This window comes from Thunnus maccoyii, chromosome 2 (assembly GCF_910596095.1).
Source record: "Thunnus maccoyii chromosome 2, fThuMac1.1, whole genome shotgun sequence".
NCBI lineage: Eukaryota > Metazoa > Chordata > Actinopteri > Scombriformes > Scombridae > Thunnus > Thunnus maccoyii.
In genome coordinates, this window is record NC_056534.1 from 27,030,868 (window position 1) to 27,056,576 (window position 25,709).

Below are 25,709 nucleotides of genomic sequence, written 5' to 3' on the forward strand. Positions count from 1 at the left end.
AATAAGTCCCTCTAAGTTTGGATATCAGTCTGTCTGAGCTGTCTGACACACAGTCACTACTGTTATCACAGCAAACTCCTTCAGGGAATTTGTTTGCTTTTGTTCAAAAGACACTTAATAACCACTCCAGCAGTTGAAAAAAAAAACAAAAACTGGAAACAATGCTCTACTCTGTTTCCATGCTGCTCAAATATCCAGGTGATCAGATTTGGCAGTTGTTGCAAACTACAGTATGTTTTACATATTTTATACCACAATATGTTTTGCCTCATTATTTCATCCCAGCTCTAATGCTGTGTTGTTTCCAGAGCCTGAACTGAGAGTGGTGCTGGTGGGTCAGGAGAGAGTGGGGAAGAGTTCAGCAGGAAACACCATCCTGGGAAAGAAGGAGTTTGACTGTAAGTTCAGTGCCAGACCTGTGACGCTGAGCAGTGAGCGGAGAGAAGGTCTTGTTCTGGGTCGTAGTGTCAGCGTTGTCGACACTCCTGGGCTCTTCAGCACTGAGCTAAGAGAGGAGATGGTGAGAGCAGAGCTGGAAAAAGCAGTACAGCTGAGCTCTCCGGGTCCATGCGTCTTCCTCCTCACCCTCCAGCTCGGAAGATTGACTGAACAAGAACAGAAAGGCCTGGAGACACTGATGACAATGCTTTCCCCTGCAGTAGCTGATCACACCATGTTGCTGTTCACTTACGGAGACCGACTGAAAGATACCGACATAGAGCAGTTCATCAGAGGGGACGAGAACCTGCAGAAGCTGCTCAAGAAATGCAGCGGCCAGTACCATGTGTTCAACAACAGAGAGATGGGAAACACTGATCAGGTCAAAGAGCTCTTTGACAAAATTGATTCCACCTTCAAGGGAGAATACTATACTCTCCAGCCAGCCAGCTATGTGACATTTCAGAAGAAGTTAGTGAGGTGGATCTCAATGCCAGTGGGATATAACTGGAATTTCAGGTCTAGAGCTTTTAGGTGGATTTCCTTTTTGGTCGTTGTTTGTGGTGTTTTTTATACTGTCCGTTGGATCATGAGATGGGGAGAGAGAGATGATGAGATTGAGTCAATGCTGTAGAAAGAAAGAGGAGAAGAGAGAGATAAAGAAGGAAACAGGGAGATGGACAAAGAGAGGGACAGGGAGGAGAAAGAGATACTTGTACTGAAAGATCTAAATCCATAACAAGTCAAATCAAACTTATCAACAAACACAACTTCAAAAATGGAAAAAGTACCAACACGTTGCCTTGACCAGAACACAGACTGGCTCCATAATCAGTACTGGTTCAGTGAAAAATTATGATAAAAAATTTTATATAATAAAAAAATTGGTTGACTGTACATTGTAGACTGATCCCTCACCACAGGAAATTAATTAGAGCATCTGACTTTGGAGGGGGCAGGCCAAAAATACACTTGAAAATATTTTCCTACAATGTCCTACTGTATGCATCATGTGTCATTTATCAATCCTTTTATTGAGCCTGCCGCACCTAACCTAAACCAGCTGTAAACTGTTGTGGCAAAAATACCTTTCTCTGTGGTGAGGAACAATAAATTACAGACTCATTAATAACACTGAGCTTGATCTCAGATTTAAGGAATTTATTACAGAGTATCAAGTCAAATTAATATGAACAACCAACAGCAATCAGCAAACAGAGACAGAGTCTCGCTATTTGGCTGAATAGGGTGCAGTCTCTTTTAACCAAGGTGGCATCAAGAGACTGAACACAGGGTAACTGAAATGACTGTCCTCAAATTCAAACAGAACATGCAGATGGTCATGTACTTTGACGTCTGTCCTGATTTCACCCCTGCAGTTCATTCCGTCTACTGTCTAGACACAGGGGCGTCAGTTTGTTTAAGACCAGTCATTTGAGTTCAACGCTATTTACTTGTACAGTTCATTCAAACATACTTTGTCCTTACAGAGAGTTCATCATTCTTATAATTTATACACACCAAATCAGAATAAGATTAAGAAATAAGATTTCCTCTACATAAACATGAACACACAGTCAGACTGAGTTGTCCCTCCTTTCTCCTCCTCTGTGTAAACAACTTCCACATCTTCTTGTCTTACTTACAAACATGAACACACATCTGTCCTGCACCTTAGCTTGTTGAATGAGTCACCAAAAAAACATTCACCAGGGAAAAGTGCACCATTTATGTAAATTAGCAGGTCTGATAGCTGATTAGTTGCTTTAAATGATCACCTATTAGACATGTATGGGATTGATTCCTGACTATATTTCTTACTTAAAACCCCATTCGAGAGTCCTGAGATCCTCTGATGGTCTCTATGAGTATTTCACAAGTCAAGGCTCTAAACCAGAGAAGAGCTGTACAGTCAGAGCAACTCAACTGTAAAACGACCTGCCAGAGATCAGACAAGCCAACTCTTCATCTTCACTTAAATCTCTTCTAAAAACACATTTTAGAATAGCGTTTTCTTAAATTGTTTTATTCTTTGCTTTTACTCCATTTGGTCTTTTTTTAATTTCATTTGTTAAATTGCTCCTTATTTTAATCTTGTTATTATGTCTTTTGTGAAGCTCTGTGTAACTTGCTATATGAATAAAGTTATCATTCTTATCATTGCTACCCTTGATGTGTTTCTTGTCATTCAAGAATCAAAATGTATGAAAATGTCATCTGTTTGATAAAGTTATAGAAATAATCAACCTCCTTAATACCACATGTTGAAAAGAAACCAAGTATATCTATCTGACAGCTTGTTGCTGGTTATTTTACAGATTAAGATTTTACACACAAAATTTAATGATGATCAACAAATAAAACATGATGAGTTATTATAGATTAAACTATCCAGCAATATATATATATCAGTTAACATGAGCTCCACCTTGAGCAAACGTTAACTAGACAAATTTAAGGAAAAACTTGTACAGGTCTGAAAGCTTGACCCCTACAGTGAGGGGATCTGGTGGCTCTGTTATGCTGTGGGGGCATTTTGATGGCATGGTTTGGGTCCATTTGTCCCCTTAGAAGGAAGGGTCACTGCAAATCAATACAAAGTTGTTTTGAGTGATCACCTTTATTCTATAATGAAACATTTTTATCCTGATGGGAGTGGTCTCTTCCAGGATGACAATACCTCATTTCACAGGACACGAGGGGTCACTGAATGGTTTGATGAGTATGAAAAAGCTCTGTAGTACATGTTTCTGTGTGATTACATCTGTAAAAAAACTTTTATTAGATTGCATTTAATATTATTGTTGATATTTACATATTAGTGTATATTATGAATCAATCATCTCTCAATGTTTATAATTTTCTGTACTGCTTTGGCAATATAGGTTTCTGATCTGTCATGCCAATAAAGCTTATTTGAACTTGAATTTGAAAAGGATCTTTGCAATGGTCTTCACAATCATCAGATCTCAACCCAAATCAACACTAATGGGAGATTTAGACATGTTAGACAACGCTCTCCACCACCATCATCAAAAGACCAAATGAGGGAATATCTTTTGGAAGAATGGTGTTCATCTCTCCAGAAGAGTTCAGAGACTTGTAGAATCAATGCCAAGTCTGAGGAACACCATTCATAGCAAAGCATAAATAATTCAGGATGTTGCTGTCTTATGTAAACCTTATTAATGGAATAATAACTTTCACAAAGTCACAAAAGCCACCAGTACACCTATTAGAAGTGTAATTGGCAATTTCCAAATTTATGGCAAACATAAAAAGCAACTCTATCTCTGAAAAAATATACGACTAAACTTGAATTATACTATAGGCCAACTTTCAACAACAATTTAAACTTCAATTTTTTTTTTTACAAACAACTATTGGTAAACATTTATTCCCTAGTATCCATAAAGATCAATGTTTCTCAAAATTGACGTATTGGTCCTATTAACTACTTGACTGTGATGGGAAAAATAGCCCTGAAACAGTGAAGATTATTGTTCTCGACATTTAGCAAATGACCCACCACTATTTCAACCATTTACTTTCTTTCTTTCTTTCTTTCTTTCTTTCTTTCTTTCTTTCTTTCTTTCTTTCTTTCTGTCTGTCTGTCTGTCTGTCTGTCTGTCTGTCTTTCTTTCTTTCTTTCTTTCTTTCTTTCTTTCTTCCTTTCTTTCTTTCTGTCTGTCTGTCTGTCTGTCTGTCTGTCTGTCTGTCTGTCTGTCTGTCTTTCTTTCTTTCTTTCTTTCTTTCTTTCTTTCAATGTATTGCGCAAGGAGAGGCTGCAATATAAATTTGGGCTGAGAAAAAATTAAAAGACCTTTCTCTTCAGCAAAAAGAAGTGAGGGTCGCCTTCATTAGGGATTGTAATTTTCGTACAGTCCCTAACACTTCTGTCAATATCAGATCTTTCAACCTGTGGATCTTTTTCATGCAGAAGTTTCATGTAGCCTCACAGAATCTGACGGGTTTCCAAATCTGTGACCCAATTACTGTTGTGGCATTTGGTAACAGCAATTAAAATATAAGATGTGATAACGTATGATGAAACGTTTGCAGTGGCAGCACAGCTGAAATTGGGTTAAGTTACCCTTATGAGTTAGAGAATTTGATGTAAATCACTTAGCAGCTCTTCAGTTTCAACAGTGAACAGTTGAAACAACTTCATGTTTCAACTGTTCATGTTTCCTCCCTCTCTTTTTTTCTCCATCTGGTGTGTTTGACTGCATGTACCTCAGTATTAAACATCCATATCAACAATGTTGTGATTGCTGGTGTTGAATGAATCTTACAACACATTTAGAGATGGTATGAATGCATATGCAATGAAACAGAGGTGAACAGAAGTAGATTTGCTTTTAATACAGGCAAATATACAGAATGAGTTAAAAACATTATGGCATGAATCAATGGTTATTGTGAGATGTTTGAGATGTTGGGCAGTGGGGGCCTTGTGACCTGAAGGTTGCCAGTTCGATCCCTGGATGTCCAGGATAAATCTGTGTGGGACGTCAGTAGAACCTCATTACCAACTTTGAGGTGCTACTGAGCCTGTAACCGCTCCAGTGTTGCTCAATGGTCTGCAGATCAGACTGGTCATGCTGGGCAGCTTCCAGGTGTGAATGTGTGGACAGTGTGAGCCTGGCTCTCAGTGATACTTCCCTTGTTAAATAAATGTTTCCAAAAAAGAAAGTAGAGAGACAAGAACAAAATAAGATGGAAAATAAGTCCCTCTAAGTTTGGATATCAGTCTGTCTGAGTTGTCTGACACACAGTCACTACTGTTATCACAGCAAACTCCTTCAGGGAATTTGTTTGCTTTTGTTCAAAAGACACTTAATAACCACTCCAGCAGTTGAAAAAAAAAAAAAAAAACTGGAAACAATGCTCTACTCTGTTTCCATGCTGCTCAAATATCCAGGTGATCAGATTTGGCAGTTGTTGCAAACCACAGTATGTTTTACATATTTTATACCACAATATGTTTTGCCTCATTATTTCATCCCAGCTCTAATGCTGTGTTGTTTCCAGAGCCTGAACTGAGAGTGGTGCTGGTGGGTCAGGAGAGAGTGGGGAAGAGTTCAGCAGGAAACACCATCCTGGGAAAGAAGGAGTTTGACTGTAAGTTCAGTGCCAGACCTGTGACGCTGAGCAGTGAGCGGAGAGAAGGTCTTGTTCTGGGTCGTAGTGTCAGCGTTGTCGACACTCCTGGGCTCTTCAGCACTGAGCTAAGAGAGGAGATGGTGAGAGCAGAGCTGGAAAAAGCAGTACAGCTGAGCTCTCCGGGTCCATGCGTCTTCCTCCTCACCCTCCAGCTCGGAAGATTGACTGAACAAGAACAGAAAGGCCTGGAGACACTGATGACGATGCTTTGCCCTGCAGTAGCTGATCACACCATGTTGCTGTTCACTTACGGAGACCGACTGGAAGATACCGACATAGAGCAGTTCATCAGAGGGGACGAGAACCTGCAGAAGCTGCTCAAGAAATGCAGCGGCCAGTACCATGTGTTCAACAACAGAGAGATGGGAAACACTGATCAGGTCAAAGAGCTCTTTGACAAAATTGATTCCACCTTCAAGGGAGAATACTTCACTCTCCAGCCAGCCAGCTATGTGAGATTTCAGAAGAAGTTAGTGAGGTGGATCTCAATGCCGGTGGAATATATCTGGAATTTCAGGTCTAGAGCTTTTAGGTGGATTCCCCTTTTGGTCATTGTTTGTGGTGTTTTTTATACTGTCCATTGGATCATGAGATGGGGAGAGAGAGATGATTAGACTGAGTCAATGCTGTAGAAAGAAAGAGGAGAAGAGAGAGATAAAGAAGGAAACAGGGAGATGGACAAAGAGAGGGACAGGGAGGAGAAAGAGATACTTGTACTGAAAGATCTAAATCCATAACAAGTCAAATCAAACTTATCAACAAACACAACTTCAAAAATGGAAAAAGTACCGACACGTTGCCTTGACCAGAACACAGACTGGCTCCATAATCAGTACTGGTTCAGTGAAAAATGATGATAAAAAATTTTATATAATAAAAAAATGCCCAGCTGTAGCATCATTGGTTGACTGTACATTGTAGACTGATCCCTCACCACAGGAAATTAATTAGAGCATCTGACTTTGGAGGGGGCAGGCCAAAAATACACTTGCAAATATTTTCCTACAATGTCCTACTGTATGCATCATGTGTCATTTATCAATCCTTTTATTGAGCCTGCCACACCTAACCTAAACCAGCTGTAAACTGTTGTGGCAAAAATACCTTTCTCTGTGGTGAGGAACAATAAATTACAGACTCATTAATAACACTGAGCTTGATCTCAGATTTAAGGAATTTATTACAGAGTATCAAGTCAACAGGGACAACCAACAACCAACAGCAATCAGCAAACAGAGACAGAGTCTTGCTATTCGGCTGAATAGGGTGCAGTCTCTTTTAACCAAGGTGGCATCAAGAGACTGAACACAGGGTAACTGAAATGACTGTCCTCAAATTCAAACAGAACATGCAGATGGTCACGTACTTTGACGTCTGTCCTGATTTCACCCCTGCAGTTCATTCCGTCTACTGTCTAGACACAGGGGCGTCAATTTGTTTAAGACCAGTCATTTGAGTTCAATGCTATTTACTTGTACAGTTCATTCAAACATACTTTGTCCTTACAGAGAGTTCATCATTCTTACAATTTATACACACCAAATCAGAATAACAGATTAAGAAATAAGATTTCCTCTACATAAACATGAACACACAGTCAGACTTAGTTGTCCCTCCTTTCTCCTCCTCTGTATAAACTTCCACATCTTCTTGTCTTACTTACAAACATGAACACACATTTGTCCTGCACCTTAGCTTGTTGAATGAGTCACCAAAAAAACATTCACCAGGGAAAAGTGCACCGTTTATGTAAATTAGCAGGTCTGATAGCTGATTAGTTGCTTTAAATGATCACCTATTAGACATGTATGGGATTGATTCCTGACTATATTTCTTACTTAAAACCCCATTCGAGAGTCCTGAGATCCTCTGATGGTCTCTATGAGTATTTCACAAGTCAAGGCTCTATACCAGAGAAGAGCTGTACAGTCAGAGCAACTCAACTGTAAAACGACCTGCCAGAGATCAGACAAGCCAACCCTTCATCTTCACTTAAATCTCTTCTAAAAACACATTTTAGAATAGCGTTTTCTTAAATTGTTTTATTCTTTGATTAATTTCATTTGTTAAATTGCTCCTTATTTTAATCTTGTTATTATGTCTTTTGTGAAGCTCTGTGTAACTTGCTATATGAATAAAGTTATCATTCTTATCATTGCTACCCTTGATGTGTTTCTTGTCATTCAAGAATCAAAATGTATGAAAATGTCATCTGTTTGATAAAGTTATAGAAATAATCAACCTCCTTAATACCACATGTTGAAAAGAAACCAAGTATATCTATCTGACAGCTTGTTGCTGGTTATTTTACAGATTAAGATTTTACACACAAAATTTAATGATGATCAACAAATAAAACATGATGAGTTATTATAGATTAAACTATCCAGCAATATATATATATCAGTTAACATGAGCTCCACCTTGAGCAAACGTTAACTAGACAAATTTAAGGAAAAACTTGTACAGGTCTGAAAGCTTGACCCCTACAGTGAGGGGATCTGGTGGCTCTGTTATGCTGTGGGGGCATTTTGATGGCATGGTTTGGGTCCATTTGTCCCCTTAGAAGGAAGGGTCACTGCAAATCAATACAAAGTTGTTTTGAGTGATCACCTTTATTCTATAATGAAACATTTTTATCCTGATGGGAGTGGTCTCTTCCAGGATGACAATACCTCATTTCACAGGACACGAGGGGTCACTGAATGGTTTGATGAGTATGAAAAAGCTCTGTAGTACATGTTTCTGTGTGATTACATCTGTAAAAAAACTAAACAAAAAAAACTTTTATTAGATTGCATTTAATATTATTGTTGATATTTACATATTAGTGTATATTATGAATCAATCATCTCTCAATGTTTATAATTTTCTGTACTGCTTTGGCAATATAGGTTTCTGATCTGTCATGCCAATAAAGCTTATTTGAACTTGAATTTGAAAAGGATCTTTGCAATGGTCTTCACAATCATCAGATCTCAACCCAAATCAACACTAATGGGAGATTTAGACATGTTAGACAACGCTCTCCACCACCATCATCAAAAGACCAAATGAGGGAATATCTTTTGGAAGAATGGTGTTCATCTCTCCAGAAGAGTTCAGAGACTTGTAGAATCAATGCCAAGTCTGAGGAACACCATTCATAGCAAAGCATAAATAATTCAGGATGTTGCTGTCTTATGTAAACCTTATTAATGGAATAATAACTTTCACAAAGTCACAAAAGCCACCAGTGCACCTATTAGAAGTGTAATTGGCAATTTCCAAATTTATGGCAAACATAAAAAGCAACTCTATCTCTGAAAAAATATACGACTAAACTTGAATTATACTATAGGCCAACTTTCAACAACAATTTGAACTTCAATTTTTTTTTTTTACAAACAACTATTGGTAAACATTTATTCCCTAGTATCCATAAAGATCAATGTTTCTCAAAATTGACGTATTGGTCCTATTAACTACTTGACTGTGATGGGAAAAATAGCCCTGAAACAGTGAAGATATTTACCATTTAGCAAATAACCCACCACTATTTCAACCATTTACTTTCTTTCTTTCTTTCTTTCTTTCTTTCTTTCTTTCTTTCTTTCTGTCTGTCTGTCTGTCTGTCTGTCTGTCTGTCTGTCTGTCTTTCTTTCTTTCTTTCTTTCTTTCTTTCTTTCAATGTATTGCGCAAGGAGAGGCTGCAATATAAATTTGGGCTGAGAAAAAATTAAAAGACCTTTCTCTTCAGCAAAAAGAAGTGAGGGTCGCCTTCATTAGGGATTGTAATTTTCGTACAGTCCCTAACACTTCTGTCAATATCAGATCTTTCAACCTGTGGATCTTTTTCATGCAGAAGTTTCATGTAGCCTCACAGAATCTGACGGGTTTCCAAATCTGTGACCCAATTACTGTTGTGGCATTTGGTAACAGCAATTAAAATATAAGATGTGATAACGTATGATGAAACGTTTGCAGTGGCAGCACAGCTGAAATGGGTTAAGCTACCCTTATGAGTTAGAGAATTTGATGTAAATCACTTAGCAGCTCTGGTTGCCTGGCAACAGAATGTAGCATATTTCTTTAACTTCCTAAAAAACTCTGACCTCCTCAACTGACAGTGAATTTGTGTTGTGAATGCTCATTAAAACTCGACATTCATTGCTTACATTTCAGTTAATATCTTTCCCTAAAATGTATTACAATGAAAAACTGTTTTGAGTGAAGTTATCTCGTTGAAATCTGTCTTAATATCATTTGAATATTATTCATTTTCCATTCAGATGTAATTCTAACTTCAGTCACATCTTTTATAAAAGTTTCCTATGTACACAGGATGTAAAGTCAGCATTATTGGCTAATCTTTGTCCAACTGAGGTAACATTAACCTAACTGTTAGCTAATGCTAAGTATCACTTACCCAACAGCAGCCAGCCTTGAAACCATAAATATATGATAAAAAATAAGGTAAAACCTTAGCTTACAGCCCGCAAAGTATAACATAATTACTCCATAGTTATGGTGTAATTTTTTGTACTAATGGTGTAGTAGTACAGTACATACCAATACATATATGTAGGTACAGGGGAACAAGATGTGAAGTTATGGAATAAAGGAATAACAATTTGGGAACTTACAACTTACTGCCTATTCTGTTATTACCGCGTATGTACGAACTACTGAGCAATAATTTGGAAGTTTGGGAAGAATTTAGAGAGAATTTATACTGTAGTCATTTTTTAACTATGTGGTACCTATTCTTTTATCACAGGGTACAGTATGACCATCAAACTGAGCAAAAATGTGTGAGTGATGACTTCTGAAGCACTTAATAAATCTGATATGATTTATTTCAAAATGACCTTACTATCAAAATGTTACCAACAAACAGGCAAACTGCAAAGTAGTAGTAGTAGCTCCTAGTAGTAGCTCCACCTCAGCTTCAACTTTTATGTCACCCAAAGACATTCAATTTTCACTTCTACGTGTCTGAAATGGGTTATAACGTTCTCAACAATATGACAAAGGAAAGAGACAAGAAAAGGGCAGAATTTGTCGCAATGTTGCTCCCAGCTACTGGGAGAGGAACTCTTCGACTGACCAACTGAAGTGGACCGTGCCCACTGGAGCCTAATGCCAGCTAAAGATAGTAAATCGAGGGCATCTCCCCCAATCTCACTTCAGCTATCATGAAGAGATGTCTGGATTTTCAAGATATCAAGGAGAAGTGCAGAGCCAGGATAATTCGATGTGGATTCCATCACACAGCGAAGTTTGTGGTTACAATTAACAATAACACCAGCGCATTCAACACCCCAGCCAAAGCTGAAGATTTCCTGAGACGAGAAGCTGAAGACTGGGACCCTGATGTTGTATTAAGCTGGAAAATGGACTAGGTCCCTGGTTTTGTCGTTTGTCAGCTGTGGCTTAATTAAGAGACATTTTAACTATGTTCAGCAAATGAGAGGTCAAAAAGTATGCTCACACTAATAAGTGGGTGAGGACTGATTGTTGTTTTTTCTCTCAATGACATTATTAATTTGTGAAGTGGAATGCCTCCCTTGTTTAGAGAAAGGTGGGTAGTTATCCTGCTAGTGTGGGCCTCAAGCAGGCCTCTGGATCTAGCTTTAACTTTAGGTTTGGGATATGGAAGCACTGCTCCTGGGTTTGTTCTGTCTTCCAGGGCGGGTTCTTGTGTTCCCTGGGGCGGCTTTTTCAGCACATCTGTCTGTTCAGATTATTGTTTATGTTTTGCCACGGTCATGCAACAGGTTCCTTTAAGCAGTAGACATTACATACGTTAATGGATCCACATAAACACAGTAATGGTGAAGTTAAAATAATCAGCTGGAGTGTACGGGGGATGAATAGTCCACTGAAAAGAGGAAAAGTGTATGCACATCTATATGTGCTAAAAGCTGATATCTATTTTCTCCAGGAAAACACACATTAAGAAAATGACAGCGAAGTATTTTTCTCTACCCCACGAAAAGGATTTTTCTTATTTTTGCACAGTGCACAAGTCCTACTTGAGGATCGATTATTTCTTGCTGGATTCCAAGTTGTTATGTCAGTAGCCCATTGCACTTACTATAATATACTTACATCGGATCAGGCCCTGGTCTCTTTAAATCTTAAATTGAACCACAAAAGGGGTGTATACAGCTGGTGCTTAAATAATGCCTTGTTAAAGGATAAGGAGTTTTGCTCCTATCTTTCAGGTGAAATAGATCTAAACACCAATGATGCAGGCGATGTTGATGACTCCACTCTATGGGAGGCCATGAAGACTGTTATTAAAGGCCACATAATATCATATGAGAAGTTCTGGCCAACCGACTAAAAAAATGCATATATGTTCTTTTATCCATCACGACCAAAACCGGCTTTAGGCCAGGTAGACATATGTATTTCAATCTATGCTGCCTTTTCAATATTTTGTACACAAAGCATACAGAAGAGGCCGTTGTTATTTCATTAGATGCACAATGTGCTCTTGATCCAGTGGAGCGGCCCTATATGATGTTTTTTTGCTGATATTTCACCTGTTTGTAACTGATGTAAGTCTATGATCAGTTATTTAACACATTCTTTCTGGTCATGCAGTAAACTTTACATATATTGGAAAGCATCTTTCATTGTTTCTCTGAGGCTTTTGGGAAGCTTTGGGAACCAGATCCACTCATAGCTATTCTTGCGGCAACAAGCTCCTTATCTTGCCAATAAGTATGAAAAAAGGGTTGTTTTGTTTGGAATAGTGATTGCAAAAAAGTTATTTCACCAAGCGGAGTTATTTTTACACACAAAATTATTTTTCGAGTGTGGAAAAAAGACTCTGTACCCACGAATGATTTGTGGTTGAGAGAAATGGCAAACACATTACATCTGCAGAGACTGAGATTTTATGATGAAGATACAGGAGGCATGTTCGATAAGATGTGGGACCCTGTACTGAAATATTTTCAGGGTAATGACTAATGTATTGTGTCCAATGTAAAGCACCTTGCTGTGTATATTCCTTTTTTTGTTTTATTTTTATTTTTTTACTTTTGTACTTTTTAAAGAAAAACTGCTCTGTATCTAATTTAATTATGACTGTGGTTATCATTATTACCAAGGATGTGCTGCACTCTTTTGTTTGTTTTTTTTCTTTATTTGTTCATATTCCTGCTATGCTCTCAAAAAACAATAAACACATATCTAAAAAAAATGCTGCAGTAAAATAACATACATCCCAGTTATCCAGTTATTAGGGCTGCAACCCCATTAGATCACGTCTATTTGAAAATCTATTATACTTAGACTAGTCAAACATGGACTAGATAACTGTAAAGACTGTTTCACAGTTTCAAATTTGTGAAAGATAATATATTGGCATTAGCAGCAGCTGCCTATTTACACATCCAGCAGACATGCAGTGACATCAGCATTCATCTGGAGTCATGTTTCTGATCTGTCTCTTCCAAATGAATGTAAGTCCAATATTTACTCTCCTTTCACCTCTGTTTTGGTCAATTCCTGACAACATTATCTAGCTCTTTAGCTGCCTTTATCACCTCATCACTAACCTTGTCTGCTGAAACATTTTCGTTGAAAATGTCACTGCTGGAAGTGGGGTAAGACCTGTACCATATGGGGGTCCCATTTACCATAGTATATAAAAAACATAAATTATACAACCTTATAAAATATAGATTATTATCTACAGAGCCTCTCACTGACCCAAGTATGATGACACCAATACCACCTCGATAACGCACACATCTCTCCTGTTCACCTGGAATGTCTTCATGTGCATGTTGAGGTGGGTGCAGAGAGAAAACTTGCGGCCACAGATGTGGCAGGTAAATGGCCGGATACCTGAATGCAGCAGTGACACCTCAGGTGACTCGGTCTGATGAATCTCTTCCCACACTGTCCACGGAACTGAGTCCTCTCCCCTGTGTGTGAGAGTTGGTGGCGTTTCATCGTGCTCAGGAAAGGGAAACCCTTCCCACAGTAGTCGCACATGTACTTGAATCATCTGGTGGCTCGATTGGCCAGAAACAAAGCTGCAGTGTTTCAGCTGCCACTTCCACTTCTTAGCTGGTTTCTAAGGTGACCAGATGTGTTGCTGTCTGCAGAGTACTGCTCCTGTAAGGATAAATCAGGGATGTGTAATGTTCTTAATATGTGATGTTTATCTGACAGGAGAGAGCTGCTGTAGCACGTTAGTGCTGGGGTGTCAGGCAGACTGCTGTCCACAGTCGCTATATGACTGATACAAAATCCCTTGTTGGAGCTCTAAACCCTGATCTACATCCTCACCTGGAGTCTGGAGGCCTGGACTTTCTGCCTCTTTTTTAACATGGCAGCCAACATCAATGAGGTGGCCTCCGCTTGGTGAAATACTTAACTAGCACCGAGTTTCCACAGACTGCTTGTAGTCTGTGTGTAGATCTTTGCTGTCCTCTGCAGGATCACTGCAGAACTGTGAGCTCTGTTCAGCTGCAACTTAATGCTGAAGACAGGTGGACGAGTGTACAGGAAGAGCTGCTAGAAACAAAAGCAGAAGCAAAGGTCGCCACAGTCTAATGATCATAGCTGACAAGGTAGTTTTTTCTTGGTTTTTTTTGTTGCAAGAAATATCATATTTTAACCTTTCAGCTCCTGTTGTTCTTCAGCAGCTGCTTCATGTTTGAGGGTAACTGGTTCAAACTTGCAATCTGTCAGCCTCAAGGTTCCTTGTGACACATAAAACACACAATGACCATAATAGAACTATATCTGTAGAGTGTTGATAGGGATATTAATTAATATTCATCACTCACTCCATAATTACTTCAGTGGTTTAGCATTACCAACATCTATTGGAAATTCAATACACAGTCTGTCTCATGGATAAAATTAACTACACCATGCTCTATCACCTCCTTGTGTCAGATATTTTCATATGAGTGCACTAAACAAATCATTTATCACAAAAGTAGATGAAATAGTCTGCACTTATGACTTTTTTTTTTTTTTAGGAAAGACTTTTTTGGCCTTAAGCCCTCCTCAGCACACTAATCAACACTTATGGGCCTCAACAGCTGGTGTCACAAGTCATTTTCAGCCATTATAGCTGTTGATGAAGTGCAGTAGTGATACCTAACACTATCACCGGTCATTAATGTCCATGATCCTTCGCGCCTGGCTACATGCTCTGTGTTTGTGCATTAAATAAAAAGATACACAGATACAAAACACATTGAATGTTCTAAAATGAAATCGAATATCATAGAAAAATAACAACAATAACAAAATACGTTTTCTTTTTTATTGATTTGTAAACTTTTTTTCCTTGCCGTTACAGCCCCCCGCCAGCAGGGGGTGCTGCAGCCCCCTCAGCACCCCTACTTCGAGCATCCCTGTTCCTCTTGGTATCAGAAGACACTGGATTTTTATAAAAATCACTGAAGACAGAGAAAATATCATTTAATGTACAACAATAGTTTCATGTTTTGCTTTTTATCTTGGTGATACAATTCTGTTTTGATTGATTATTAATTAGTGCTGCCAGATACTGCTCTGATTTGTTTCCCTTTTCATATATATTATGTTTTTGCAAAAACATAGCTTTTTCAGCTTTCTGGGATATGAGGGTATTGAGAGCCATCTTAGCTGTCACAACTTTATCCCATTTTGCCTGAGTAGGCTGTTGTTTATGTTGTTTTCCTACTTCTTGTTGTTTTATTCTAGTTGCCTTTGTTCATCAATATATTTCCTTCTCTTAGTGGTTATGTAGGAGATAATGTTCTCTCTTATATATGTCTTAGTAGTTTCCCACAAGATAGATGGAGTTACATCATTATTATCATTTTCATTAATAAACATTCTTAATTCCTGTTCTGCCCATTTGCAAAACTCAGAGTCAGTTAATATCGACCTATCGCATTTCCATCCAGATCGTTTAACATTGTAATTCTGAGCAGAAAGACATACTGATGTAGTAGAATGATCGGATGTAAAAATAGACTCAATGTCAGACTTCACAACTCTGTTGATGGAGACATTAGGGACTAATATACAGTGCTCAGCATAAATGACTACACCACACTACATTTGTCAGAAAACCTTTAGTTTCCTTTCAGAATCAACATTTTCTATGGGTTACTATACTACAAAATACCCCCAAATGTGGGCCATTGATTGCAAACAAGATTTGTTAATTTGCACATACAAAAGTGTTTTTTTTAACAAATTCATTCAAGCCCATATTGCAAAAATGAGTACACCCCAATTAAAGTCTTAGGAGGAAAGCCACACTTAAGACTCCAAAATTCAAAGTAAAAAGAATTCAACCACAGGTGAGTCTAATTATTCATTTAAGAGGTGTCCAGCAGACAGGTGACTATAAAGGGGCATTACTTAACAAAGAAAACCCCTTCTCATGTCATGCTGTGAGCAATGGCACCACATGGAAGAGAAATGTCACCAAATCTGAGAAAGGAAATCATTTCTTTGCACAAAAAAGGTGAGGGCTACAAGAAGATCAGCAAAGCTTTACATATCAGTCAGAGTACTGTAGCAAAAGTGATCCAAAAATTTAAGAAAGATGGAAGTGCATCCATCTCGCAGAGACGTCCAGGCCGTCCATGGAAGTTAACATCTCGACAGGAGCGTCTTCTGATGAGAAGGGTTGAAGGAAATCGCCATGCAAGTTCACTGCAGTTCGCTAAAGAAGTAGAAAGCCAAACTGGAGTGACTGTTTCATGTGACACGATACGGCGCACACTGCAGAGGAATGACATGCATGGGTATTGTTCACAAAGGAAGCCTCTCCTAAAGCCCAAGCACAAAAAAGCACGCCTAGAATTTGCCAGGGCCCATGCTGAAAAAGATGAAGACTACTGGGACTCTATACTCCGGAGTGATGAGACTAAGATCACTGTTTTTGGAACTAATGGCTTCAAAACTGTATGGCGTCGCAAAGGTGAGGATTTCAAAGAAAAATGCATGGTGCCTACAGTGAAATATGGTAGTGGCAGTGTCCTTGTGTGGGGCTGCATGACTGCTACTGGTGTCGGGGAGCTGCATTTAATTGATGGTATCATGAACTCACAGATGTACTGCTCTATACTGAAAGAGAAGATGCTACCATCACTCCATGCCCTTGGTTGTCGTGCACTTTTCCAACACGACAATGATCCAAAATACACATCTAAAGCTACTGCTGCATTTTTGAAGATGAACAGGGTGAAGGTGATTGAATGGCCAAGTATGTCTCTTGATCTGAACCCTATTGAACACCTATGGGGAATTCTGAAGAAACAAGTTGAGCATCACTCTCCAGCCAGCATCCAAGAGGTTGTTCTTGAAGAATGGAAAAAGATAGATGTTGTAATATGTCGCCAACTTGTTCATTCCATGCCTAGAAGACTTGGTGCTCTCCTTGAAAATCATGGCGGTCATACAAAATACTAGATGTAGTTTTTGTTGCTGGGTGTATTCATTTTTGCTTTAACTAATTTGAGTAAAACTGAAGATTGTGTGATCTAAGTTATATTTTTTGACCTTAATTTCATGTTACAGAATTAAACAAGTGTTCAATAAAACTCAGCCATGTGAAAATTTTGGAAATTCTTGTGTTCATCAAGATACTGATAAAAATCGTACTTTTCAAAGGGGGTGTACTCATTTATGCTAAGCACTGTAATATCAATATGAGAATACATTTTATGGGGATTGGAATAAAAAGATAAATCATTTTGAGAAGGATTCATAAGTCTCCATATATCTGCTAGACTGACTTTGTCCCTCATCTGAAGGATTGCTATGGATCTAACTCCCATGGTCTGTGATTTGGGACCTGAAAACCTAACTTAACTAGGGCAATGGTATTCCAACAGCAGACTAGTTAGTTTAGTGAATAAGCACACAAAAACATTTGGAGCAGCAAACACATTTAGAATAGCATTTTTTTCTCTGTATAAATAACCATGTAAAAATATATAGCAACCCTCTGCATCAACCTCACATATATCCACATGAACAGGTAGGTTTTTGTTTATCAGCACTGCTACACCCCTACTCATGCTATTGTATGAGGGCAAATAGACTTGGCCAACCCAATCTCTTCTGAATTTAATGTGTTCTGACTTATTGAGATGAGTTTCTTGAAGTAATGCAATTGAAACTTTTTCTGTCTTTAGAAATGATCAAATCTTTTTTCTCTTAATGGGATGATGGGATCCATGAACACACCTTAATTAATGCATTAGGGTCCATAACTATATTCTAGCATAAGTATATTGAGTATTACATTTAGAGAAAGAACATTAATGTAAATATTCACATAAACTGCTTTTCCTTTTGAAACATACCAAACATAGATGACACATAAAACACACACATATCATTTCCCTCCCCTCCCCTAAACAGTAAGAAGTTAAATAAGGATCAATCACCCAACCTATCGACTTCATTCTATCTGCACTGCTTCTCTAACCTCTAACAATGGATTCATAAATCTGCCTAACATGATCTTAAGCTGACTTAGTCAAACTAGCACAACCTGAAATCAATACCCAAGGTGGACCTTTTTATCATATTTGTGGGCCAGACTAGAGTGCTAGCCACACACAGATCTATATACTCGTATACACAGTTTATACCAACTCACACAATATCCTGCATGAGTCTTCAAATTTCAACCAATTTACATAACCACCTTCATATACTTCCAGAATGGTCTTTAATTCATCTGTTCAACCCCCTATCCTACACTAAATGCCCACACATTTACCTCCATATACCATACACATACACATATGGATATAATAATTTTACAAAATAATAGCAATGATAATAATAATAACAATAATAATGACAACAAATAAAATAAAAATAAACAATAATATTAATCATTATTAGAATTATTATTACTTTTTAACTTTGAAAAATATATGTGAAAGACAACTGTTACAAAAGTAATCTGTAATTGTTATTTTACTGAAAAATTAATAAATATTTTATTTATTAATTTTATTATTATTTAAATTAATAATATTTTACAGTAGTGCTATGGGATCTTTTCTAAACGTCCTTAAAACTCTACTGTAATTGTAATAATAATTGTGAAAGTAATAATACAACCCTACAACAAAAACACAGTATTAATATTACAGTGAACACGTTCAGAGCAACTTTATACAGTTTTCTTTTTTATTAAACACAGAACAACAATACAAAACAACACCAGAATTAACACAGTTTCGTTACACCATTACATCATCAGGTCAAATAATTAGTATTAAGATACATAAGGAACAAAAAATATATATGTAAAAATACTAAAATAAAATTAAAAAACACACAGAAAAAGAAAAAGTATACTGTGAAAAATAACCATGAAAACATTTTAAAAACTTTTCAATAAATCTAATAGATTGTGACTTTGAGATCTAAGGTCAGTTAAAAAGAAATCAATATATTATCATTATATAATAATATATAATATCACATTTTTAAAGTAATATCACACATTGAAAGAAAAAACAAGCTACAATCAATACAATCTGAAATAAAGTGGCTTAAATCATTCCTAAATGTGTTTGCAACATTTTGCTTGCATTGAACTGGAAATGTTCATATGACAAGCGATTCCTCTGCTTGTCAAATAGATATAACTACTACTATTGAAGAAAAGAAACTTTGTGAAAACTGTGTGAATTGTAATATCTCTATTATTCTCTGTTATTCTCTGTTATTGCATATCATTTACAAACATTGTGCTGAAAACAAGGTTTCCATGGTAATAGGCCCCCATGTAATCTGGATAACTTGACAGGGAATCTTTCCTCAATAATGACATCAGCATTCTCTGATGTCATATAGTCTTTTATGACACGTATTGTTCTAGAGTTCTACAAGACACAGCTGAGAATATTCACCATTAACACTTTAGGACTTTACCACTTGACCACTGTAGGAGAGTCACAAGCATTCATCAGCGTGTTTTATTACAGACGAGCGTCTTTAGAGACTTTACTTAAAGAGAACAGAGAATGGAGAAGTTAAGAGCCATAAATCTGCACAACGACCTCTGTGCCATCTATCAGGGTGAGATCAAGGTCCTTTCCAGAGACATCGAGGCTCTTCAGCTGAAGAACCAGCAGATGAAACAGCACTATGAAGCTGTGATCTCAGCTGAGGAAAAGGACCAAGAGGCCATGCTGCTGGAAATCCAAGAGCTTAAGGATGAGCTGCAGAGAGCTGATGCCATGAAGAAAGTGACCTGCCCCGCCACAGTGGAGGCACTTTCTCAACAACTGGAGGAGACAAACAGGAAGCGCTCAGCTGAAAGGCTGATGCTCCTCATGGTGGAACAGGAGCTAGAAGATCTCCGGCAGCAGCTGCAGACAGAGAAAGCCTTGAGGGTGCAGGCAGAGACTGAAAAACTGGAGGCTGTGGAGATCGCTGAGGCCCTTTTCCACAAAGTGGAAGAGCTACAGAGCTTCTCAGAGGAGTGTTCAGCTGAGAGCCGGCTGCTTTCAGTTGAGCTCAAATCAGAGAAAGCAAAACAGGACCAGTTTCACCATGAAATTCTGGGGCTGCAGCAAATGCTCCAGGACGAAAAGGACCTGAGGAACCAGGCGGATGCCAACAACCTCAAGGACTTTGAGCTGGTGGAGTTGGTCTGTCAGGAGTTGGACCATCAGCTCCACAGAGAGAGGGAACTGTTGGAGGAGGCAGAGAGCAGCAAAGTGGAGGCCAAGAAAATTGAGCAGATGTTGTTCCAGCAACTGGAAGAGGCTCGAACGGTCACTGAAAAGCTTTCAGCAGAGAGTCAGACGCTCGCTGACAAGCTGAGAAAGGAGGAAAAAAGACAGGAAGCTCTCCTTCAAGACATCACGGAGCTTATGCATGTGCTTGATAAAGAAACAATGTTGAGAGTCCAGGCAGAAAACTACGAATTGGAGGCCATCAAGGTTGTGGAGATTCTCCAAAAGAGACTTGATCGACATAGAGCGAGGTCGTCTGCCAGGACGAGGACTTCCTGTGGCAGCAGGATCTTTTTATGTTGTTTCGGAAGAAGAGCAACAAAAAGAAAAAGCTGAAGACTGAACATCAACCTCAGTCTGTCTCTCTCTGTGGACTTCAAAAGGAATACACCCCTACTGTTTTATTCTATTTTAGCTTCTTTTTATTTCCAAATTTAACACTTTTTAATTGTATTTAAAAGTCTTTTCATGTTGTCTTTTGTTGCTTTTATATTCTGTCTAGTTGCCTTTTATGTATTATCTTTGTAAAACACTTTGAATTGCTGCTGTTGAAATGTGAAATACAAATAAACTTGCCTTACAGAATATGAAATTTATTCAACTGTCAAAAAAGCCAAAAATTTAAAAATGCAATATAACAAAAAAGGGGAAATTCAGCTGTTCCAGCAACGTTTATTTAAGAGTATCATGGAGTAATGTTGCATGTATAAAAATGAAAATATAGATATAAATAAACAAATATGGATGCAAATAATTTCATGTTTCTTTTCAGCATCTATTGTTTCATCCAGTAATAGTTTTATACTTGAAAACTGACAAATACAATGCAAATAAGGTGATGCTGTTGCACAGCCTTGTAATGTCACTAAGTATTATGCTGCCAATCTAACATTGATCACAACTTCTTGAGCTCAAACCCTCAATAGAATGAACAAGCCACATGAAGATGTAACCTCTTAACACAGATAATTCTCAGTAAATACCTCATGTTGAACTGCAATGACCTCCAGATTGTGGTTTGGTGCAGCCCTCTGGGGAATGAACACCTTTACCTGCACAGAGTTTGGTGTCCTGCACACAAACTCCACCAGGCATGCCATGAGACCAGGAATGAAATGTCCTGCCTGGAAAAAACAAATCTGAAAAATACACTGTTAAACTGATTTGCACCTAATTTTAAATGCTTAATTTGAAGACCATTGTGCATTTGTATAGTAAATATAGTGAAGTTTGAAATCTGTAATTCAGAGTTATTAAAAAACAGTAGAAGAAACAATCGCTCTGCATGTCCACTGAGATGCCTCATTATAGTATTGTGAGAGCATCATGAAGGATTATCTGAACTGTTTTAGACAGAAAGAACTTGTAGATCAGGAAGATTTCTTCATATAAATAAACCCATTGATGTAAACACTAATTGAGAATAATCCTAATGATATTTTTCAGAATGTTGTTGTTTCATCCAACACCACAGTTTTACACTCAAAAAGTGAAAGTGGATATTCAAATAAGATAATCTTCTTGCACCACTTTAACTTCAGAAGACTATGATCCTTGTAACAATGCAAACAGCCCATAACAGAGCAGCAGGAGACCACAGATGAACTGTCAAATCCCTGGAAAAGAGTCAAAAGTTATCTGCCTAATCTGGAGAAAATAGTACAAGTGTAAAGCCAATATAGTGAAATTTGAAATCTGAATTGCTGAGTTAATAACAAAAAATTATTACATCACCCCCAATCGCTTGGTTTATACCAAATTTTGCCTGGTCAAACAACAAGTCAAACTAGATGTGACACTAAACTTTGTGCAATTTTTTATATTATAAAATATAACTGTCACATGTCATAAAGGTGCTGCAGTAAAATGTACACAATTTCCCTCTGAAATGTAGAAGTATAAAGTAACATTAAATGGAAATACTCAAGTAAATTGAGTACCTCATAGTTTTTTATAAGGTGCAGTACTGAAGCAAATATACCTTCCCATCACTGGTGTACTTTCTCCAAAATAAACTTGAGTGTCACTGATGTATTGGCTGTTATTGTAATAGCACATCCATGACCACATGAGGGCAGAACACACTAATGAGTGGTATCTTTAATCTTAGATATTTCCATATGTGAAACAGAAATAATGTGAAGTGGTCTGTTTAATGACTGGAATCTGAGAAAATAAGATAATGCTGAATGCGTATTAAGGGAGAGATTTGATTAAATTAATTATTCCGTAAATAGTTAAATAAGAAAGCTGCTTTAGAAATACCCTTTGTTTCGTCGCTCCTTTACAACCAAGGAAGGTGAATTATAATATATTTAAAGAATATACTTAAAAATAAGACGATTAACAAGTATAAAACAGAGGTATGAACACTAGTATATGAGTTTTGTTTGCGACTTTTGGGAATATATAATATACATATATAAAAATAATCTTCCCCTTATTTTCCTTTTTTTCTCATTTCTTTCATGTTTAGTGTATAAATCTAAAGGGATCTGTACAAAATAATTAATGTAAAAGGGTGGATGTAATAAGTTAAGGCTTCAGCCTACATCACCTTTTCAGTCAGTATAAACGTGCTTTAGATTGTCACTGCTTCAAAAGTAATGACTTTTTATTATTTATTTATTATTTACATGTGTATTTGAGTTGTGTAAGTTGAAAATGACCAAACTAAACTAAACTAAACTAAACTAAAATCGAATCAACTATTTAATTTTATTTTTTATTAAATAATGATTTAATACTACCACTAGTACAAATAATAATACCCAAAAGCCACACAAAATGGTCAATGTTATTTTTAGTTGAATTTATATGTAGCCTGAAACAATAATTATCAGATAAAGTAAATTAGTGGAGAGCAGAAACATAAGCTGTAGACTGTTGTACTCCTGTGTGGCTTTCTATTCCTGCTCTCCTCGCCTCCTCCTCTTCCCCCCAGCGGAGAGGCAGAGCAGAAGCAAGTGAACAACAAGCCAAGCGAGAAAGGACGCTGCATAGGTGGGTGTTTTCTCCGTCTTCACTGAGTCTTCGCCCTGCGGTGGAGGGACAGTTTATTTGAGCAGTTTTAAAGGCGTTTGTTCGACCACCCCGAGGTGTGTTTTTGTTGTCTCATCCCAACTCACTTCTTCTTCTTCTTCTTCTCACGAGCCTGCGGGGCGACAGTCGGCTAGGCTAGGCCTGAAATCCACCTCGCAAAAAACATTTATGGACTTTGAAAAACAAGCCCAACAGTCTCCAGACTCGGTAATTGCGTGTCTCTTGGTGTATTGTGCTCAGTACAGTTGGTTGGAGGATTGTTGTTAGTGGTTAAAGAGGTGACTTTTAATTTTTATTAACTTGATTGTTCTGGACGCAGCGTTAGCAAGCTAGCTACCATACCACAAGCTAATTTTGCTAGCGGTTAGCTTGATGAATAACTTATCTAGAGTGAAACTTCAATAAAAGTGTAACAGGACTTTTGCGTGTAGTTAAAAACTGCTTGATATCACGACATTTAGAACAATAAATTGTCCAGTTGGTTTGCTAATATAACGTTAGCATTGGGTTGCGTGAATGGTGTGGTTTCTGGCTGGCTGGGAGGTGTAACACGTTATAAACATTTCACGTTGAGTTTTTGCTGTTTGTTGAGTTTAAACCTTGAAGCGGCAAGATTTCGCTAGTTTTTGACGAGCTTGGGAGTAGTCAGGACAGGTGAGGGTACACGGAAGTAACCGGCCAGCCTGCCGCGTCACAGACCGTAAGTTAGGAGTCAAAGTCCAGTCTCGGGTTTACTTATCAATTTGCATTTATGTGTTGTACCTGAAACGCCCACTCTCCGTGGGCAGTGAGACCGCACGCTGCTGCCCAGGTGGACCCGCTTGCACGGTGTGTATGTCTTTTTTTGGCTGACTGCCTTTGACTTTTGTTCATTGTATGTTGAAAGATTCCTGTGAAAATACACTGTTTAATGTTTCAGCAGCTGTCTTTTGATGTGGTCTGTTCATGTAGAAGAGGGAGGGAAACTGGTGGTGGTGGAGGAGCAGCCAGGGACAAAAGCAAGAACCTGTTGTGTGGGTCTGGATGTATGGGGTGTGGTAAGGTGGAAGGCGTGTTTGTTGCTTCATTATTCAGTCTCTTGTGTAGGCGCTTACAACACGGACACCTTCTCAACTTACAGTCTTTCAGTGTGAACGGATGCTGGATTACTCAGAGACCTGGCTGAATCCACTTTAGCGGATCACTCTTGGAGTAAGCTTGCAACTTTCAGTTTGTGGTTGTCCTCCTCTGCCGTGTCTGTCTGTGACGTTAAAAATCACTGCACAGTAATTGCACACGGCTCAACCTGAGATCATAGTTGACAGCTTGTCTGGAGTACCTGTGAATCTTTGATTTAAGCTGGCACAGTCAGCTGATCTGAGTTTCAGTGAAGCGTGGACATGCCTTGCATATTCCTCTAAATGCCCTGCAGGCATGTCTGCCTTGACCTGCTGGAACAGAGATGGAGGAGATTGTGAGCAAGTTTGGACAAGTTGTTTACTCAGAAATGTCCCCTCTGTAAAAGGAGGGGCAAAAAAAAAAAAAAAAAAATCAAAAGTTGGGTATTTCTTTTGCTGCCTAGAATTTGTTCCTAGCCATGTTGTCTGTGGGGGCTGAAGTCTTGCTGCTCAGCCAGTTGTTTTAGCCAGGGCTATCATTTGTGAGCCTCTGTAATGACGGGCTTTCAGAGCACACCACGGGTGTGTCCCTCTGACACACAGAAGCTGGGGTTTTTCTTATATTTGCTCCTCCTCCCTGTCTGTCTTCTTGCTCTCTCCCCGTCTATTTCTCTCCGTCTCTACTTCCAACAGTTACACCTGCAGTCTGTGTTTTTATTTGAACCGTGGGCACGTCAGCGTGTTATCCATGCAGGGGGAGGATATTTGAGTTGTGTGATAATATCTACAGAGTGAAATCAAAGGGCCCAGATTTTAAAAGCTGTGAAGCGAAACCGTCTTACTGTACACTCCCACAGTGCTGGTGGTGAAATTAAAAAGGTTTAGAGTCCATTTGCAGTTTTATGGCCTTCACTGCAGTAATTTAACCAACTTCCTTGTTAAGTGGTGGCTGCACTCTAACTGAAACTCCCAAGTGGTAATTCTTACCACCTGCTGAACATTGTTTTTTAGTTTGTTTGACCTTTCTTCATAATAGAGATTGATCAGTAAGCTGTTTCTTCTTCTCAAGTTTTTACATGTTGTGTTTTGAAATTGTTTATGTAATATTAGTGCTTTGCTGTGTTTTGTGAATGTTTGATTACTTACTGATTGTTGAAGACGAGGATCAAATACTTGGCTATATGTAGGGCTGGGCCAACTAAATCAAATTTACAGGGTCTTAGGGCTGTGGGAA

At 38.2% G+C, this 25,709-nt stretch overlaps 2 protein-coding genes across 9 annotated transcripts in view; both read left to right on the forward strand.

Moving 5' to 3' along the window:
• Positions 1-232: 232 nt before the first annotated feature.
• Positions 233-20,672, forward strand: LOC121905175. Its single transcript, XM_042423213.1, has 3 exons — positions 233-1,068; positions 5,396-6,056; positions 19,674-20,672. Exons 1-3 carry the CDS (start codon positions 233-235, stop codon positions 20,670-20,672), a joined length of 2,496 nt encoding a protein of 831 aa, XP_042279147.1.
• A 2,558-nt stretch (positions 20,673-23,230) lies between these two features.
• Positions 23,231-25,709, forward strand: part of ctnnd1 (catenin (cadherin-associated protein), delta 1) — a 28,605-nt gene continuing 26,126 nt past the window's right edge. For 2 of the 8 annotated variants that reach the window (XM_042430058.1, XM_042430075.1), the window contains exon 1: positions 23,232-23,339. Coding sequence is in view for 1 of the 8 variants with exons in the window: in XM_042430074.1 (XP_042286008.1) it covers positions 23,547-23,585 (39 nt within the window). In the remaining 7 variants the exon portion in view is untranslated. The other 6 variants (XM_042430078.1, XM_042430073.1, XM_042430072.1 and 3 more) reach the window with 6 other exon arrangements.

Bases quoted from the DNA above. Each gene is read 5' to 3' on its own strand.
- LOC121905175 (XM_042423213.1), top strand. From the start codon at position 233: ATGTTTTACATATTTTATACCACAATATGTTTTGCCTCATTATTTCAT. The intron at 1,069-5,395 runs GTAGAAAGAAAG...TGCAAACCACAG, and splicing joins GATGAGATTGAGTCAATGCT to TATGTTTTACATATTTTATA. The intron at 6,057-19,673 runs GTGAGATTTCAG...GCCATCTATCAG, and splicing joins CTCTCCAGCCAGCCAGCTAT to GGTGAGATCAAGGTCCTTTC.